This window comes from Stegodyphus dumicola, chromosome 3 (assembly GCF_044657685.1).
Source record: "Stegodyphus dumicola isolate Sdum_Otavi_A_Nest chromosome 3, ASM4465768v1".
NCBI lineage: Eukaryota > Metazoa > Arthropoda > Arachnida > Araneae > Eresidae > Stegodyphus > Stegodyphus dumicola.
In genome coordinates, this window is record NC_140770.1 from 38,554,048 (window position 1) to 38,566,154 (window position 12,107).

General features: G+C 37.8%; 1 protein-coding gene across 1 annotated transcript in view; it reads left to right on the forward strand.

Moving 5' to 3' along the window:
- Positions 1–12,107, forward strand: part of LOC118187699 (endothelial cell-selective adhesion molecule-like) — a 148,186-nt gene that overhangs the window by 110,636 nt on the left and 25,443 nt on the right. Inside the window, exon 4 of the mRNA XM_035357976.2 lies at positions 319–454. Within this exon, the coding sequence (XP_035213867.1) occupies positions 319–454 (136 nt within the window). The remainder of the gene's footprint in view (positions 1–318; positions 455–12,107) is intronic.

Below are 12,107 nucleotides of genomic sequence, written 5' to 3' on the forward strand. Positions count from 1 at the left end.
CTATTGATGGCTTATTATAATTGCCAAATTATCCAATTCACATTAATACCGAATAATTTCAGCATTATACAATTTTCTTAAGTACGAGTATTTAGCAAAGGCTAATCCCTGACTTCAGTCTTTATCCAATGATTTCACAAAAATGAATAAAAGCAGTATCGCTATATTTATCGTCTGCAAAATTTTAAATTTGAAAGATTAATTTAAATAAGCGTCCTTTGTTATTATTTTGTGTTTAATGAGCCCATTCCATCGCTTGTTATTTTGTCAGTCACTAAAAGATATTTTTCTATGTAAATATTTCTTTTTCTTTTCCAGCTTTCTAAATCTGGCAGCAATGTCGTCTTCTTGCGTAACGTTGCCTTGGATTCCGCAGGAACATATAAATGCCAAGTCTCTACAGATTCGCCGACGTACAGTTGTGTTCAGGCTGTTAAAGAGATGAACATTATCAGTGAGTATCCGCGGGAAAACTCCGCCTTAACGATGTTTAATTCCATTTATAAAATTTACACTGTAATCTATGTATTCAATATAAAGCAAGATCAGATAGTTAAGAATAGACAACTTGAAGAATTTCTTTATTCTTTATTTTTTAAGGAACTTTCTTTACAAAGAACATCAGTCCTTTAAAATGCGTTTCTTACCTAAAATATATTTTTAAGATAATATGATTTGGTTTATGTGATTATAGCAAAGCTTAGAGGGCTATCTGCCTAAGGGGAGGACTGCATTTGTGGAAAACTTTCTAATGGAAATTGGTTCTTATACACGTTACACATAGAGAAAACCACGAAAACGCCCATGCAGCCGGCCCGTTCTCGGGATTCGAACCTCAGACCGAACTACCAGTGTTCAGCGACTTTATCACTTGGCCGCTGGTGGGCCTAAAGATAGTATGATAATATTTTAAAGATATTTTGAACTTGGAATGATTTTTAGCATTAAGAACTAAAGCTTACGACATTTTACTGCCTAATTTTCTTCAGATACAAATTTCCGAACACATAGTACAATGCCCTGCAACCATCCAGCATACGACATCCGATGCCCAACCTATGCACGGTATGTTGAGCGAATCCGACGAAGCACAATCTACGAATAACGCACAACGACCAAGTACCTCCGCACCAGCATGGACGCCACACAAAACGAAAAATACACCCACTGAACATCGACCAGAAACAAAATTGGAAACCACCCAGCACCAGACACCCATACGATGCGCTCAAATTAATTTGCAGAGAGCAGAAGCTGCCTCAACCCAAGCCATACAACATGCAATACATCATAATTTAGACTTTCTTCTAATCCAGGAACCATACTGCCGTGAAGGCCAGGTGGCAAGTTTTCCCCTGGCATGGAAGATCTTCCAAAGGAAATCCACAGCAGAGCAGGCACCCAGAGCAGCCATTGCCTGCTGTAACCCTACCTGGACACCTTTCCTGGTTTCAATGGAACGAGATTTCGTCTCCGTACTAGTTATCTTTAACAATCAACAGTTCATACTAAGCTCCGTTTATTCCTCCCCCAGCGATGACCTCACTGACGCAACTACAGCATACAATCACGTTAGACTGAAATGTCCTACGGTACCACACATCATTGGAGGCGACTTCAACGCCCACAACGTCATTTGGGGCTACCGTGACACGACTCCTAAGGGCTACGAAATGGAAAACTTCATGGCGAGCAATAACCTGCATTTGCATAACAGCCCCGGTGCACAGCCGACATTTGACAACTCGTATCATAAAGGCTGGCCCGACTTGACCCTTTCAACATCGGACATTGTCAACAATATTTACTCTTGGACTGTCATGGATGATGAAAGCAATTCCGATCATAAGTACATCCATTTCCTCATTCAAGTAGACACCAGCATTAGCATTTTAAAAAGGTTTAAGCTTCCGGGTGGCAAGATTAGGCATCTGCATCGCATTCTCAGCGAAACTCTCAGAAGAGAAGAGATGGAGCTTAATACGCATAATGACCAGTATGATATGAATATCTACACAGATAATCTTCTCACCACCCTCAAGGACACATGCGAGCGAATTCTACCAATCAGGACTGCCAAGAAACTGCAAGGCATTACGTGGTGGACTAGGCAGCTGAGACAAATGCGCCAAAGGTGCAGAGCATTACGTCGCCGTCTCCGAACGGCTGTAGACGGCACAGAAACGGAAAGGTTGCTAACTGCATTCCGACAAGCACGGGCTACTTATAAAAAAGCAATTCTAGAAGCCAAAATCAACAGCTGGCGCAATTTTTGTACCAGCAATAGCAATCCTTACGGAATCCTGCATAAACTGGCCACGCAGAAAATCTTCCAGCCGGCACAAGTGCCAGTGCAGCCAGGGAATGTACCACAAACAATTGACTTAGCAGGGTCCACGGCCACAGCACTGCTTGATGCAATCTTCCCAGCGGATCCAGAACAGGATGACACGACGGCCCAGCGACTTTTGAGAAACTCCACAGAGATCCCAAGAACGCCAGATGATGTCCCCATTACAATGCAGGAAATCACTCACATCTTCCGCCATCTACCACTGAAGAAGGCACCGGGTCCGGACGGACTTGATTATGCAATCTCAAAGGTCGCCTTCCGAGCACGGCCCACCTTCTTTCGCCTCTACTTCAATAAACTCCTGCACCACAGAGTATTTCCACAAGCTTTCAAGAAGGGACACGTGGTACTTTTTCTCAAAAAAGATAAGAACCGAATAGACCCCTGCTCCTTTCGTCCGATCTGTCTCCTTTCAGCGTTGGGTAAGATCTATGAAAAGATCATAGTTAACAGGCTGAAGTATCATATTCACAAAAACAACTTCCTCAGTCCCAAGCAATATGGCTTCCGTTCAGGTTGCTCAACCACACATGCCCTTCAACGAATATATGATGAAGTCCAGCTTAATCGCTCACAGAATCTTCAGACTGCATTCATCTCAATAGACCTCCAGAGCGCTTTCGACACCCTTTGGTGGCCCGCCATCAAGCAGGCCCTCAGAGAGGCGCAATGCCCGGAGAAAATCTACCAAGTCTTTGAGAGTTATCTCACAGATAGGCAATTACTTATGGCAAACAATAATGGCATTGTTACTAAGACCCAAGTCAGAGGCTGCCCACAAGGGTCCTGTGCAGGGCCCTTGCTCTGGAACCTGACATTTAACAAAATCCTCGAAGCGACGTGGCCTGATCACACAACTATCATTGCATATGCTGATGACGCGGCTCTCCTTGTTAAAGGTCGCACACGAGACGAAATTGAAGCCAATGGCAGCGAAGCGTGCGCCAAGTTCGCAAGCCTATGCGAAGACCTTAAGCTGAGGATTTCTATCACCAAGTCTTCTGCACTCCTCATCCCAAGACCGGGCACGAGGCCTGTACGTCGTCCCTGTATCCGATTACTTGGCCGCAACATTAAATTCATGGATACACAGAAGTATCTAGGAGTGGTCTGGGACTCTGGCTTAACATGGGTGCCACATTTGCAGCAACAGAGAGCAAAAACCTCCGCTATAGCCAGAATGACACGGAAATTTCAAGGAAGGAATTGGGGACTAAATCCCCACATTCAAAAAGTGCTTTATAGCACGGTGGTGGAAAAGATTGCGCTGTACGCAGCTGCAATCTGGGCTCAACCGATGACAACGAGGAAAATCAAGCAGTTAACATCACTCCAACGCCCTTTTGTCATAAGCATCTGCAGGGCATACTGCACAACAGCCACGAGCTCCGCCCTTACTCTAGCAGGTATAGTCCCTCTACACATCCAGGCCGAGCTAGAGGCGACATATACGAGAGTCCTTCACTTGAGGAAAGACGCCTCCTTCGCAGGTACTCTCTACAGTCCAGCACTTTCTGAGCACCCCAAGACACCGCTGCACACACATCCAGCGCATAAAGGACTAGGGGTCCACACCCACATCATGCTACAGCCCAACAAGGAAATACAGCACATCAGCAACCATACACTTTACACTGATGGTTCTAAACATGCTGAAGGCGTTGGCAGTGCTTTCCTGCACTGTTGGCAAAGCCAAGAATTACATCATTTGGAAAGGCCACCTAGGTGACAGCAATAGCGTCTTTCAGGCAGAAGTGATAGCAATTACAGCTGCTGTTGAATATCTAATAAGCCGAAAAATCTCAAAAGCTTATCTCTATACGGATAGTATGTCTGCCTTGCTGGCCCTAAGCAAACACAACCATGTTTCCCCGTTGATCATCCGCCTTCAAAAACTCTTAAAAGATAACCCACAGGTACACGTGGACATGACATGGGTGAAAGCTCACGAAGGCAATGCAGGTAATGAGGCAGCGGACGTGCTCGCCAAAGAGGCAGCCTCAAACATCAACGCACGTCCCATCGCTGTTCCGGCGCCACCTTCCCATCTTAAAAGACTGCTGAAAGGCGCAGCAGTCCAGTGGTGGCAAAGAGTATGGGAACATGGAAACACAGGAAGAAGAGTGTATGGTTTTCTACCGATGGTGACAACGGAGAGACTCATAGCAAACGCTCCACTTACTAACTTTGTAACTGGGCACGGTCCCTTCCCGGACTACTTCAACAGACGCACTATTTCTAATACGGATCGCTGTGTATGCGGGGAAGAGGGGACACCCGATCTTCCGGTGCCCACTCACAGAACAGCACCATTTCCCGGAACCCACGAACATACCTGCCTTCCACAAGTTTATCCTTAAAAATAAAGCGGCAATCAACACAGTGTGCAAAATCGTTAACACCATTAAGGCCTACGGCCAAGACCTTTGCCTCCCATTATAAAACAGTGCTATTCATAATGGTCTCAGTGACTGCATTCTGCCTTAACAAACTGTGCAACAATACATACTACATGCTGTATACCGCTAGTGTTTCACTTGTGGGTATTGCGTACATTCTGCGCAATGTGCCTAGTACTGCCACTGTAAAGTACTTTCCCTGAAACTATACTGAACTGCCACTATAACTGTGCACCTTATATGTTTTATGTGTTTAATGCAATGTGTGTGTTTAACGTAATGTTTATATATGTTTTATGCTGTTTAATGTCGTATTGTGTGTACTTTGTATCATTGTACTGTTATGTTTTGTATGTTTTGTATATTTTGTGTTGAACTGTGTTTTCTCTATGTATATTTATTTGTCATGTATTTCAAATGTGTGTGCTTAATTATGTATCATATTAATGTGTAATGTGTAGTTGTTGCGTCTGGATAGGGGCGGGTGTGGGACATATGCCTGTTACCTCTGTTAGACGCCAGGCGTCCCCGTCCTCCGTCACCTGTCACCTGTGTGGATATTCTGTGTGGGTATTCTGTGTATATATCCATTGTACATAAATCTTTAATGCACTATCTTCTGTTTTGTATTCTGTTAATACCTTTGTATACGTATTCCGCTCTGTATATCACATTTTTAGTGTTGTGTACTATTTCTAAAGTTGCATCATGTTTCATGTATTTTATCAATGTATTTCATGTCTCTTGTATTTTATCAATGTATTCCGTGTCTCATGTATTTTGTCCTGTATTTTATCAAGTATCATGTTTTTACTAAGCTTTTGTTCACTGTCTGTACACCCTGTAGTAAGTATAGAATCTCTAGATACCTCAGTATTCCCAATATACAACACTATCATGCATTGGCAATATGCTTAAGTTTATGTATTGAGTGAAGAGTATTGGCATCTAATTACGCCTTATGTTTATGTGATTAATGTGTTGTTTTCTTTTTCTTTTTCTTTCTTTTTTTTTTTTTTAAATTTAAGACCCTTTCTCTTTATGTCTTGCACTTGACTATTTATGACATGCTAATGTAACCTGAACTGCAATGTAACACAATCACTCATCTGCTCTTGTTGCACTGTAAATACTTTTATTAATTTAAAGTTGCTGCTTCTACACAGGGGAAGGCGTGGGACATATGCCTGTTTACCACTGTTAAACACCAGGCGTCCCCGTCTTCCGTCACCTGTCACCTGCCTAATTTTCTTTTTCAATACAATACTTCTACAAAATACATCTTGATAACAAAAAAAAAACTGAGAAATAAATGCTTTGTGTATGGTTAAATATATACAGAATAAAAGTTAAAATTAATCCCCTATATTTTAATATGAAATCGTGCTTTTTATATGCTAAAGAGTTAAACATTGTGACACGAAGCAATTCACTATTGTTGGCATTACCATAGAAGAAAGTTAACAAGATGTGATCAGTTGCATAGAACAAACTCAAAATCTTACCGCAGTATCCTATTTCGAAATGTATCTGAAAGTTTTAAAAAAAAGACTGACATGAATTTTGCTGATATCTGTTCATATAATCATGAGTGTATCAATCAAAATAAAAATCCATAGTAGAAGAGCATTAAAGCATCAAATAATCGAGCATCCTAAATATACATTTTTAGAGGATTAACACAAATACAAAAAGAATAGCTTTTTTAAAACTCCTTGGTCTTCTATTATACGATCTACAGAGGTTCAAAAGGCAAAACTTTGAGAAATAGTGTAGAATATAAAAATATTCAACAAAGCGTAAATTTGTCAAAACATATTTTATTATATTTAAGTACAGATACATATTTCAATCTTTATACTTATTTTTCAATATAAAATTGTTGAATATACTAAATTAGTGAATGAAAAATGTATTAAAGCATGTATTAAACAGCTGAAAATTAAAAAGGATCTGAACCCACCAGTCGCGGAGAAGATAACATAGCTAAACATTCGAGCTCATTTTCCAGCAAACAACTGCTTGATAAAGGTTTTAATGGTTCACTCTAAGTGTAACGTAAACAGAGCTAATTTTCCTTAAAAATTCTCCATAGAAGCATCCTCTTAAGGCACGGATGGGCAAACTATGGCTCGCGGATAGATTTTAATTTACCGGTCCGACGAAAATTAAAAGAAATATATTATTTATATATTATATATCCATCTCCTTTTATACTTCGTTTAAATGTTACTTTTTTCTTCCTTTTTTCAAAGGATTGATGATCATGGTTTAATCTTAGTATCCGGTGCACACGGGATTTGGCTACTTTAGGCGACTTTATGATGAGCAGTAAAAACGCGACATATACGATGAGTAGTAAACGGATCATTCAAAGAATATATATAGTTATACATAGTATATACTATGTATATACTATGTTATATACACACATAGTATATAGTATATATATAGATGTTATTTGGATCATTTTTGGTGTTGGCGATAATTTTCAAAATCGCGCCAAGGCTGCACCGTATACTAGGATTTTACCATGATCATTTTACTTTCTATATTTTTGTTCTACAAAACATAAATTGACGGAAATAGCAAGCACAGACAGCTTTCAATCGGTAGCGGGAAGTTCTTTGTATAGCTGTAGATTGGCGCCAACAAGCGTTATCGCTTTCTCGGAGTCGATATATGCAATAAATCTTAAAAATTAAAGCGTATCAAAATAAATAAATTATAAGCGTCACAAAACGTAAATTGCATCTGAACCTCAATCATACACTTCTGAATGCTTTATTTATTAAGTATAAGTCAACACAATGAAATAAAAACGGAATCATGCATTGAAAACCGATATTCTCTACAGAGTATCTGCCGTGTAATATTCAAACTTCATTAATTGAAGTAGTTCATTTCTTTATTATAAGTATCACATTACAAGTTAATGCAATTTTATTCTCAGATGAAAACATATTCGCAAATTCTTTATTGTTTGTAAATGAGAATTTATAAAATAAGTTTTTTCTTAATTATACCCCAATCTTTTCAAAATTGAGAAATATTAGTCTTGTGCTAAGAAAGTAAACTGAATATTTTTAAGAATTTAAAGAACAATTTCAAACTTCAGCTTTTTTAATATTTATTTTTTTAAAAGTACATTATAAAAATTATCTTTTTTTCTCGCTTCTCTGGCTTAAACTCTGTTGAAATTCGGAACTGATTGGAACATTTATTATGCATAATTCTTACTCATTTCTGAATGCATAATAATTTTTAATGATAACTTGCTTTTCACCAAAGGAATCGATTAATTCAGTACATCAAATTTCTTTTGTCCTCTCATATCAATTACTATTTCTCATTATTAAAGAATAGCAGTAAAAATTACGTTATAAACTTTAGCTTCTCTTCGACACCGAAAATAAAGCATAATGAGAACAATATTGTATATCCAAATTACCATTACCAAGTAATGTGTGTAATTTTTCCATTGAAAATTATTTGTTTTCCTCAGATTTCATTTATTTTAGGTTCATTGTTTTATAATTCAGATGAAAATTGCTACATGTCCGCATTTGTAAAATTATCCAAGAAATCTCTCGCTTATTATTCTGCTGCAATTTGTTTCGAAATGTTTTTAAAAGCCATGCTTTAAAATTTGAAATATTTATCCCCAATTCCTTGCTATAAATTTCATCTATTAGTTACTCCAGAAGTTTCAAGTAATGTTATTAAAAACCGCAATTCCTTTTCAAGGTTCATAACATTATGTGCTGCCAAATCCAAATGCTTACTTGTTAATCGAGGAGAGATTGAATTAGTAACTTTTAATGAGTTAGATTATTTAAGGAATATTCTAAACTTCAGCACTTCAGTCTTTTTCCTAGCAAAAAAATGCTATGTTAGCAAAAAATTGCTAAGTTTGAAATGGTCAACGTATTTTAAAACTTATGCCAATATACAGCTAAAATATATTTCATGTAGAACCGCTTCTGAGATTAAAGATTTGGCTACGTATGACAGAATTGTATCCCCAAAACTGAGCACGTTAGCAAATGCTATTAAACTGTCAGAGTAACTGACCTGAATCTGATTGAAATTAATTGGTATACAGCTAAAGTACACTTTTTTAGAAAGTGAAGCATAAATTAGAGTTTAATGGAGAAACCTTATTCAGACTAAAATCATTTGCGAACTCTTACTAAAAACAACAAAGAATGTGTTTACATTAATTTAGTGCACTCATGGCTTCAATTCTCAAGATCGCCGCCCTTCTGTCAAGTTACGAATTGATAGGCATCTTAAATTTTAGTCTTTTACTTGAGTTTCTACACTCGTGTGCAAAATTAAGAGAATTTCCACATTGTGTCTATTTTTACGAAATCTATTGACCCAGAGTCACTAATTATGCCAAAGAAGGATTATGAAAATATTCAAACTCAGATACGTAAGCTTACACCTAAGCGTCTGCAGAGCTGTGATTACGGAGGGAGTATGAGTGCAGGAGGCGTTTTCAGCGATTTTAGGGCTTGTATTTCTTCACGACATTCGCCAGGTTTCTTGCAAGAGTTGGATATATAAGGTATTAGATAAAGTGTGTAGCCACGAACGTAGGGATGATGGAAAGAGACGGAGAATTGTCGGTAAATTGCAGGCAGGACCAATCACAAACACAAGTGGCAACAGATTTCAATGCAACGCCCAGTGTTATCTGCAACTCATGAAAACAGTTTCACGGCACTCGATCCATATCGAGAAGACCTGGACAAGGTCGATCGAGATCCCCAACGACGAATGGAGGATCGTTATTTGACATTTTCATTGCATCGCCACAGAACTGCTACAGCATCTCAGCTCTCACGTGAGATATATGCTCCCACTGGAACCAGAGTTTTACAGTCTGTACTTGCCCGAAGACTTCATGAGATAGGGGCTGTATTGCAGAAGACTCGCTATTTGAGTCCTCTTCAATGCAGCGCACAAGAAAGCGCGTTTATTATGGTACAGACAACATGCGTCACGGATCAGACTTCAGTGCAGGACCGTGTTTTTTACAGTCAAGAATTAGCGTGGACATTGACTCTTGGTATACCTTTATCTAGAGAGTTTGGAACACGATACTATCTCTCCTTCAGCAGAGAAAAGGACCATTACGTTGGTGGAGGTGTAATTGTTTGGGTAGGCATTATATTTGACTGTCTCACAGCCCTGCATATATTTTGCAAATGCTTCCTGACTGCTGTGAGGTGCTTAATGGGTGCAGCCTGAACAACCTGGTTGAATTATCATGTCATGGTTCTAATTAGGCTGAGCCGGTTCAAATCGATAAACAATGATATCCAGCAGCCCGGCTTCATCCCAAATAATACATGACAAAAATCAAAATAAGAATAGAAAATTTAACATTAAAGCCACGGAAAACTAAAGCTCCAAGTCTCGAGTAACTAAAAGATTAGTTAAAACATAACTAAGAGAAATAAAAAGATACAACCAATCGATATTTCCATATAACCGTTAGTTAAAATAGCAAAATAAGATTAGAAAAACGAAAAGAAAAAAAAAAAAAAAAAAACTAAGAATAATCGGGTGTTAATAATTTTAAATCATGAAAAAGGAAGAAAACTATCTTCATATAAACGCAAGCACTCACACTGCTATGAGGTATGGAGAGAAGACCTTAGAGCTCTATGTTCAACTTTTCAAGGGTACAGTTAGCTCTGGTTTGTCGACATAGGGCTCATTACCTGGAAAGTAAGATTCGCCACATGGATTGGCTAGCCAGATCGCCTGACCTTAACCCTGTGAAACATATCTAGGAGAGCAGTTTCATCCCGCTCCGAGAACCATCCTGGAGCTGAAATCTTCCTTGCTGCAGGAGTGGAATCGGTTGATACAGGCTCTCCTCAACTGCCTCCTGTCTAGTATGTCTCCTGTCAACCTGTCTGGCTGTAAGACGGGACCAAATCTCACTTTAGACTACTCCTGAACCTTTCGTTTTACCGATAATCTTGCGCGCATTGACTTTTGAATAGCACATCTCTTTCATTGTTTTAAATGTACATACCAAATTTCATTAAAATCTGTCTATTAGTTTTTCAGATATTCGAAATAATGTGCAAATTCTTTTCATTTGCGCACGAGTGTGTATATATCCAAGGCTGCGCGGGAAGAACTGATTTTAGGGCATGGTGCATTTCTAATGTGGAGAATTAGGAGGATGAATAAACTACTTTCTTTGATTTTTATCCTATCTTCAGTCTCAGTATGAGATCTGCGATCACCTTCACGATGATCCGTGCCATCCTTGTCTCTTTTGGGAAAAGGCGGAAAGAAGAAACTAATACTGTACGATAGGATTTCTATCGGCATTCGGATCCCAGCACAATCATCGATGGATTTTGTCTGCTGAAAGTGTCTTGGGAGAAGCAAAGTGGATTACTTCACTCCGAAAATGGAGATAAATCCCAATTTTTTCTTCAAGATTCTTTTGAGTAGACGCAAGAAGAAAACTTTTGGGCTGATGTCTAAAAATGCGAATAATTAATTCACGAAAAATATCTGATTAGCGCACGCAAATAAAATTCTGAATGTGAATAGGTTGATTAGGACGACGTGATAATTTTCATATCGATTAAACCTATGAAAAATTTCAAATATATCATCGTTTTTAAATGCCAGTTTCAGCTATTTTATTCTTGTGGAGTAAAAATAATACTTTTATTTTACAGAAATTAAATAAAACACATCAGCGCGAATACAAAATAGACTTGATATTTACATAATATTAATAATCACAGAAAGGATAACATAATATATACTTTGCATATTTTTAAGCGTTCATATAAAACATAAATAATTTTTAAGTTTTAAATTAAATTCCTCTTGATTTAGGGATTCATTTAAAGTTAGAATGGTAAGATTTTATTATAATTTCTTAATTATATGAAGTATGTCAAACAAATTTTAAATTAGTTTAAACTAAATATTTTTATTATTAATTCCAAACGCATTACATATTTCTTTTTTGTTGGGATTTTAATTACTTTTTATAAAATGACACTTACATATATTTTTGATTCAATTATGTAGCAGTAACATCGATGACATGTAAGAATTTCAAGAAGTCGTAAATTGTTTTTCATTTTGCCAAAACAGTAACTTTGATTTCCTGAATCAAAGAGACAAAAATTTCAATATTTGCCGCTCTGTACTAGAAAATAAGATGCCTTTTAAACTTTGATGTTGTTCCATATACTATAAATGAACGCAGATTTTGCAACTAATCAATTAAAGAAATGAATTTTTTAACAAAATAAAGTAACTTGTTGAAGTTTATTCACAAGAAATAATCTATCCAATAATAT